We start from the raw sequence: 7,846 nt of genomic DNA, 5'->3' as shown, positions 1-7,846 counted from the left end.
AGACTTGGCCTCGTCCACGTGTTTTGCTGCTTCAGAAGAGCCTTGGCCTCGTCCACGTGTTTTGCTGATTCAGAGGAGCCTTGCCCTCTTCCACGTGTTTTGCTGCTTCAGAGAGAGACCTTGGCCTCGTCCACGTGTTTTGCTGCTTCAGAAGGAGCCTTGGCCTCGTCCACGTGTTTTGCTGCTTCAGAAGGAGCCTTGGCCTCGTCCACGTGGCTTGAATTATTGGGTGTTGCCGTGTTGACTTTACCGATGTGTGGTGGAGGATTTGTCTTACTGTGGTTGTCAATGTTTTCTTGTGGTGTAGGCACAGTAATTTGCTTGGAAGCACCTTCATCGTCGAAGCGGTACGTCAGGTGGCAAGGGGAGCCTGTGGCAAGGCACGATCGTAGCAGTTTGTTGACGGCGTCCTCGTCCCGCAGAAGACGCTGGTCGCCGATGTCGCTCCCAACGGCGTAGAGCCGGATAGCCACCGACGCCGGGGGCGGCTGTGGCACGGCGTCTCGCACAGCCATTGCCAGCGCCTCCCGCACTCCACGCCGAGGCGGAATGAACCGCTTCTCCGTCACCACGTCGCTTCCCAGGTGATATATGCGTAGGTGCACAAGGCCGTCGTCGGCGAGCATAGAGTTGGCGAGTCCACCCAAGCGGTCTTCGAGCGCAACCTTGAAGAAGACGTCGTCGCGTTGGGAGGAGGAAAAAAACTTCGCCACGTCCTTGTCCGCAAGTAGTTTTTGTAGCGCGCTCGTGCCACCGCGGCTGACGCTGACGTCGAATGCGCCGCGTTGCAGCCGCAGGTCCTGTCCCCTCAGGAGCTCCACCACCTCGCGGAGGGTGCGGGGCGCTCGCTCGACGTTAAACGTCCTTCGCGTGCATTCGCCTCCCCCGCTCTGTACCTCAAGTGTGCAAAGAAGTGTTCTGCCACCCATCGCACCCCCATACAAACACTGAAATCCCTAATATCAACGGAAGAGAGGGCCTTCGACGCAAGCGCACTGCCTCTTCCCTTTTTGCTGCTGGTTCCTCTACCTTGGGGGAGAAACAGACGGGGAGAGGGTTGCGGGGTGAAGCTGCCGGTGGGGGGGAGAAGAGACGGGACAACGCAGGGCAGGGCAGGACAGGACAGACACGACACCGAAGCTCGCCCCTGACAAGAACAGAGAGAACTGCATCGGTAGGCAGCGGATGCCGCAGAACGAGCGGAATGGAAAACGCAGGCGCCACACGCCGCGATTATGTGCCCGGGCGGCGGCTGCGAAGAGGCACACTCGCGCCAACCAGTGGACGTGGAAATGCCGTTCAAAAACGGGATGCAAGAGGTGCATCTGCCCGAACGGTCAAGAAAAAAAAAAGGTTCAAGGGGCGGAGTGGACTACACCAGGCGATGGGGCTGAGTTTTCTCCCGCAGTGGCCGCGCTAGAGTAGGCCCCACGGCACGGTGGCGGAGTTGGCGCAGGAGTCCTCGCGCTTCGTGGAGCCCAACGGCCCTCGCCCTTGGAGGCCACGGCCGCGCCGATTGAAGGCAGAGAATAAAAAAAAGGCGAGAAAAGGGCGGCAACATGACGATCGGCGCAGCGTTTTGGCGTACTCTCCCACCCACCCCGCGCGTGCAGGAGTCGGGTGTCGCCAGGCGGCAGCGCCACTACGCCGCGTCCTTCGCGCGTTGCCGCGTGTAGTCACGCTTGAGCCCAACCAGAAACGCATGCTGCGTCTCGACACGGCCGCAGAGCCACTCGTAGAGAGACGAAACCGCATGCGGCCCGTCCCCGTCGACATCCGCGTGTTGTAGCATGTTGCTCAACCTGTCAAGCACAAAGTCCTGCGTCTCGATGAAGCTGGCGAAGGCCCGTCTGGCGAGCTGCTCCTTCACCTCGAAGGTGTGAAGCTCGGCATGCAGAGATTTGTTCTCCTTCGCCGTGTGTAGCGACTCCTGTCTCCCACGCATGAGGGTCTCCAGCTTCGCCTGCAGCGTATCGATCGTGTGATGGGCCTCATGAAGACTCGCCTCCATTTCGGAGAAACGTGCTGCCTCCGCCGTCTTCACCGCCGCGGCCTTCTTCGCCGTCGCCAGTAGCCGCTCTAGCGACAGGAGACGCTCCTCGTACGCCTCCTGCTGACGCGTAGACTGCGTCAGCTGCCGCTGCAGCTCGCGCTTCTCGTCATACACCTCGGCAAGCTGCGCCTCGCTGCGCTCCCGGCGTTGTCGCTCCAGCCGGAGGTCCTCCTCCAGCCGCCGCGCAGCTGCGCCGTCCCCCGCCCCCGCAGGAGGCGAAACCATGGCGCTGGTGTCCTGTGCGGAGCCACTGCGTGCTCGTGAGGAGGTTCGGTGGTTGCGCTCGCTCGACGACATGGCCGTCGATGCCGCAAGCGAGTCGTCACGCATGCGCCGCGCGAGGGCCCTAACGGTGTCCACCACGTCCTCGAGGGTGTCGCATGCCTCGCCCGGCTGCAGCTCCTGGCGGAGCTCCGCAAGGCACCGCTGCACCTGCGCCTGCAGCCCCCGATGCCGGCGATGCTCCTGCAGCAGAAGCTGAATGTCCTCCAGAAAGCTCCGTGCACGCACCCCGGCGTCCGCGAGCGACCGTCGCACCATCCGCCGGCCCACGACGAGCGACGCCAGGGCAGGTGGAAGCTGCCGTGCCGTCGGATAGTCTTCGCCGAGCTGCTGCAGCGCCACGTCAAGGTGTGGCGGCGTTGTCATGTTGGCCACCGTCTCGTGTCCCCCCTCCCCCTCTTCCATCGCGTGTCTCGACGGCTCCGCCTCCTCGTCAGCAGCCTCGGTCTGCGCCAGCTGCAAGCAGAGGTGCGAGACAAGCGCCTCAAGCACGTGGAGGCGTTCAACGTCGCTCAGCCGCACGATGCACCCGCCGCGGTCCAGAGACAGCAGCTTCTCCGCACGCAAGAGCGGCTCCTTCACGGTGAACCACGTCACTGCCCCCGAGTTCGTGCAAGTGGCCCAGAGAACGGTGTCGACGCAGCTTGGGCCGCTGTGCAGGGTTGAAACCGCGTCGCCAGGGAACTGGAAGGAACCCTGCAACGTCCATGCCGCTGCATCCCACACGAGCGCCTGTCCGTCCGCCGCGTAGCTCCAGACGTGGCGTCCCAGCGACATCACGAGTAGACTCTGTACGGACGCTGCATCACGGTGTGCCTGCCACACATGCCGCGGCGACCCATCACTCGCACCTGGCTTTAGGGCGAAGGCAACGATGTAGCCCATCACCGTCCCAACCCAGAGCTGACCCCCACTGAGCAGTATGCTACACGACGGCGCCCCATAGTCGTCCACGGAGTAGGCCGGCATGCCGAACGAGAGAGTCTCGTCGAATCCTTTTCGCCAGTTCCACACGTCCACATCCCCACGCTGCGTGATGGTTAGAATGCGCTCGCAGCCCCCGTCTAGTATCACGCTCTGCAGGCAACCGCGAATGCGAAAGAGGCCCGTGGCCCTCACCTCCTCCGCCTCGTCCTCGCCCTCCCACTCGACGAACACCACCTCACTAAATGTCCCATCAAACGATGAGACCAGCACCCCGGGGCCATTCTCCGCCGCCGCACCCGCCTCATCCACCGACACGGGCGCCACGGCTGTCAGCGGCGTACTGAGGTCGCACTGACGGAGCCCACCCACGGGGCCCGCAGGGTCCGCCAGCACGAGCCGGCCCTCTGCTGTCGCAATACACGCCACCGCGGGGCTCGCAGGGCGGGTAGTCAGAAATACAACACCAACAACGTGATCCCCCTCGCCGCACTCGAAGCGAGGCACGGCAGAGGACTCGGACGCCGCCACGCCCAAAAACGACGCACCAGACAACGCGGACGCCGAGGCGATTGCGTCGGCAACCGCGGAAGCCGAGAAGTGGAAGACACGCGTTCCTGAGGCGTCAACCGCCCAAACGGCGCCGCTCGGGTCGCAATAAACGGCAGAGATGGGCGTAACGTTGGCATCGAGAAGTTCGCCCCCCAACGTACACTGCGGGGAGGTAAACATTCCCGCTCACAACCCCGTCCTCGCTATCTATCTAACTACACGCGGTGCCGCAGCTGCCGGTGCCGCCCCCCTCCTCCTCTCAACACCTCGCGGCGGAGGTGATGGCAGAGCAACAACCGTCATATCAAATACAATTAAATAACAATAGCAAGAAACAGAGCACCGAATAACAACAAAGAAAACACACACGTAAAAACTCGTTGCCGGGTATTATTGAAAGGCCCTCGCAGCACCGCGCACGAGCATAGGCGCGATGCAGACACACACGCACACACACGCTTGGCGCGGGGGATACTGATGGAGGGAATGCGTCAAAGGAAGAGCGAAAGGGCCCAAGACGTCAGAAATGAAACATGGTTGGCGGGTGAAGCGGGGTTAGCTGCCACCCCGAAGCCAACGTCTTCTCTTTTGGGCCGCGAACGTACATTAACGGCAGAAACTCATCAAAGCGGAGCGTCATGGTGTCATCAAGCCCTAAATAGCTGTACATATTGACGCGTTCCAGCGGCGTCGGTGGCTCACCGTAAAGACGTGCAAACATGGCGGCAAGTTCACGCACCTCCACAAACCCCTCGACCCCTGCCGCAGGCTCGAGGTTGAACTCCAAAAAGACACGCTGAATCTTTTTAACGAGATCCGCGTCATATAAGCTACCATCCATTCGCAGCGTTATAACGAAGGCCTCCCACGGGATGCGGTCCTGTGGTAGGCCCCGGCGGAGCTTCTCGTAGAAGTCATCTGTGTAGTTGTCGATGTCTCGCTCCTGGCCTAGAATGCGCAGACGCTCGCGGAACCCATCCGCGAGAACGGAGGCGGGAACAGTGCCGTTCTCCTGCCTTTCCATAAAAAAACGTTTCAGCGTACGCAGGTGAATGACGGCGGGGTGAGTTGGGGGCTTTGGCATTCGCCCCGATGCTTGGGCGGCAAGGACGCAGTTGCGCCGCGTCTGCTCGAACACCGCCTCTGCCACGCGTGTCGGGATCGCCGTGGAGCGCGTGCCCACCTCCTTTATGTTTGCGTTGCGCACCACCAGCTCCGTCAGGTAGGTGCCGCCGGTCCACGAGATAAACTCGTTGCAGGCGAGCTCAATGCGCTCCAGCGCCGGGTGAAACATTGCCATCCGCGTGATAAAATAGACCGAGTCGTTCGTCAGGTAGTTGTTGGCGCAGTTCAGCGACGCTAGCGCCGGGATCCGCTTGCACATCTCCACCACCGGCCGGATACCCTTCGGGCCCACGTAGAGGCGCGAAAAGTTCAGCGTCGTCGTCGCGTTCCAGTTGCCCACGACGCTGGAAAACATGGCGGCGACGGCGCGGATGGGGTGGCACTGGTGGCGCTGGCACAACTCCGCGTACGCCTCGGCGGGCGAGATGGCGTGAAACTCCGACTGCAGCTGCTGGACGTTGTACGGCTGCCCCGCGGTGGTGTACAAGTCGACCTCCACCTCCTTTTCCGGGTCCGGCGTCGCGCGCATTGCTGGCTGTCGCCCCCGCCCTGGTGCAGCCGGCGAGAAGTAGTGGCGCGCCGCGCAGTGACGGAGGACGCAAACGAAGCAGACAAGAAAAAAATCGGGCGGAGGCCAGCGAGGGAGAAGTGGAGCACAACGGCAAAGCACAGAAGTGCCAACTCGGGCAGCAAGAGAAAGGGTTCCCCGCCCACGCACACAAAGAGGAAGTAAGCGGTGGAAGGCCGCTGTGAGCAAACAAATAAGCACAAAAAGGAAAAAAAGTAAAATATATGTACAACGCAAAAGCATTAAGAGAGGCAGAAGCAACAACTTCACCCAAACGCAGCGATAGACCTTCCGAGGTGGAAAACGAAACAAACACACACAGACATGCGGAAACATATAAACATATATATAACTAAGCACGATAACACAATCTACTGCAGTTGCTGCCTCAGCTGCACATGATGAAACGACACGGCATAAAATAAAAGGGGGCGAAGTGGCGTGGAAGAGAGCAAGCAAGACGCCAGTAAAAACGAGAAGCAGAAAATAATAATAATAATGACGAAGGAAGGGAAGAAACAAAAAAAAAAAGGACTCGGTCCTCAGCGAGGTAAAGATTGGGCAGCCCCCGGAACCCGGTGGGCCGCGGCGGCCAGAGGCACGCCACACCCTCCCTCTTTAGTCTGCCCAGGCCGCAACGGCGTGAGGGCGGAGGTGTGTGTTTGGTTTGACTGCAGGAACTGCTTAAACAGCACCCGTTTGATGTACGCGACGAGGGCGTCGCGGGCAGCGGCGGTCTCCGTGCAGCAGAACAGCGAGCCTGTCTCGTGAACGATAACAAAGGCATTTTTCGCCACACCCGTCGGCGGCTTTATGGCGAGTTGGTTGACGAGGTAGACGTCCCTCGCCGTTGCCAGGCTCCACGTAAACTGCTGCTGTTCGCCCTCGGTGGAGTGCACGACGACGTCACCCGCCAAGACCCAAACGGAGCGAACAAACGTACTGCAGCCGCCGCGACAGCACCAAACCTTCGTCGCACGGGGCGCGCTGCCAGGCCTGCAAATCGCACCACCAGCGCCAGCAGCAGCAGCAGTAATTTTGTCTTCATTTTTGTCCTTTGGTGCCTCCGTCATTTCCGCGACGGCGTCTCTCGCCACCGCCGGTGGCTCTCGCTTGACGCCGAGGCGGAACATCTTAACCAGCGCATGGGCGTGCAGCACACGCTGGGGGCACAGCAGCAGCAGAACAGGGTTGGCGCCAACGGAGAGCTGCAGGTACAACCCGTTCTTGGCGCACGGGCGTGGGGCCTGCGTCGCAAGCATCGACGACAGCCGGCATTTGATCACATGACCGGCGGCAATCGTGAGCTCCGCTGCCCGCGCATTCGGCCGCCGGATCACCAGCCGGGCGCCGTCCTCCAGCACAACCCACACACGCCGCCAGTCCTCCACAACGCACGGCTTCACGCAGCGGTAGGCCCAAAAACCCACGCGAAGCTCCTGCGAAGGCGTGAGGGACGTCGGTCTCTCCCGGCGCTTCGCCGCCGACGTAAATCGCCGCATCCTGCCCACAACCTCCGCCTCGCTCTGACAGGCGCGGGTGAGCAGCTGGCGGAACTCCTCGAAGGAGACAAGTTCGGTCCTCGGCCCCGCCAACATCTCCACACCAATGGCCTGAAAAAAGAGAAGCCGACACGCTGACGCCGCAATTACCGCCTCGCCCTTCACATCCGTCGTGCCCAACGCCGTAAAGAAACGCGCCACCACCTCTGCACTCGTCTCCGACACAAACGGAAAGGGCGGATGGTCGAAAGTGGGGATGCCCAGTGCCTCCTCTGCGTAAATAGAAAGACGAATAGACAACTCCTTAAAAGCCAAGGAGACCAATTGCTCCTGCCGTTCCAAGTCAAGACGTCTCTCAGCCTCGGCATCCACGCACAGGGTCATAAATACAGCGTTAACGGCCTCCACAAGTTCCAGTCGGCTCACGGATTCCTCGTCTACAGTCGTGACTAGCTCGGCCTGAAGCACCGTTTGGGGTGAAATTCCCGCCGTTACTGAAAGGCCTGGTGACACACGTCCACTGAGAGAAGAGGGTGTCATAGCAGAGACACCGCCGTGCAGGTACTTTCGCTCCAAGGCGGCAATCAGTGCCTCCTCCTGTCCCTGATACTTCTCCAGTTGCGCATCCACGTTGGCCAGCTTGCTCGGGGCATACTGTTCGTAGATGGACACAACACGGCTGCGATAGTCCGGTGAAACGCTCCCGGTCACTGAGGGCTCAGGACCGTACTTATTGACAAGGGCGGCAAGCAGTGCCTCCTCCTGCCCCCGATACCTCTCCCAGCTGCGCATCCACGTTGCCAGCTTGCTGGGGGCATACAGAGTGTACAGCGCCACAAG

At 61.1% G+C, this 7,846-nt stretch overlaps 5 protein-coding genes across 5 annotated transcripts in view, besides 1 other annotated feature; all 5 read right to left on the bottom strand.

Moving 5' to 3' along the window:
• Positions 1-107: 107 nt before the first annotated feature.
• Tco025E_01738 (uncharacterized protein) lies at positions 108-929 on the bottom strand (the record flags this gene model as incomplete). The annotated part of the gene is made up of 1 exon (XM_029368675.1): positions 108-929. The coding sequence occupies one exon, from the start codon at positions 927-929 to the stop codon at positions 108-110; it is 822 nt and encodes a 273-aa protein (XP_029231239.1).
• Positions 930-1,091: 162 nt separating this feature from the next.
• Positions 1,092-1,134: a microsatellite.
• A 508-nt stretch (positions 1,135-1,642) lies between these two features.
• Positions 1,643-3,991, bottom strand: Tco025E_01737 (uncharacterized protein; the record flags this gene model as incomplete). Its single annotated transcript, XM_029368674.1, has 1 exon — positions 1,643-3,991. The coding sequence occupies one exon, from the start codon at positions 3,989-3,991 to the stop codon at positions 1,643-1,645; it is 2,349 nt and encodes a 782-aa protein (XP_029231238.1).
• A 340-nt stretch (positions 3,992-4,331) lies between these two features.
• Positions 4,332-5,465, bottom strand: Tco025E_01736 (putative calpain-like cysteine peptidase; the record flags this gene model as incomplete). The annotated part of the gene is made up of 1 exon (XM_029368673.1): positions 4,332-5,465. The coding sequence occupies one exon, from the start codon at positions 5,463-5,465 to the stop codon at positions 4,332-4,334; it is 1,134 nt and encodes a 377-aa protein (XP_029231237.1).
• Positions 5,466-6,046: 581 nt separating this feature from the next.
• On the bottom strand, positions 6,047-7,546 carry Tco025E_01735 (uncharacterized protein; the record flags this gene model as incomplete). Its single annotated transcript, XM_029368672.1, has 1 exon — positions 6,047-7,546. The coding sequence occupies one exon, from the start codon at positions 7,544-7,546 to the stop codon at positions 6,047-6,049; it is 1,500 nt and encodes a 499-aa protein (XP_029231236.1).
• A 167-nt stretch (positions 7,547-7,713) lies between these two features.
• Positions 7,714-7,846, bottom strand: part of Tco025E_01734 (uncharacterized protein) — a gene marked incomplete at both ends in the record, with an annotated part of 771 nt that continues 638 nt past the window's right edge. The window contains one exon of the mRNA XM_029368671.1: positions 7,714-7,846. This exon is cut by the window's right edge and continues 638 nt beyond it. Within this exon, the coding sequence (XP_029231235.1) occupies positions 7,714-7,846 (133 nt within the window).

This window comes from Trypanosoma conorhini, assembly GCF_003719485.1.
Source record: "Trypanosoma conorhini strain 025E chromosome Unknown Tco_14.4_contig_00060, whole genome shotgun sequence".
In the NCBI taxonomy this organism is placed as follows: domain Eukaryota; phylum Euglenozoa; class Kinetoplastea; order Trypanosomatida; family Trypanosomatidae; genus Trypanosoma; species Trypanosoma conorhini.
This window is presented reverse-complemented; position numbering and strand designations above follow the sequence as displayed.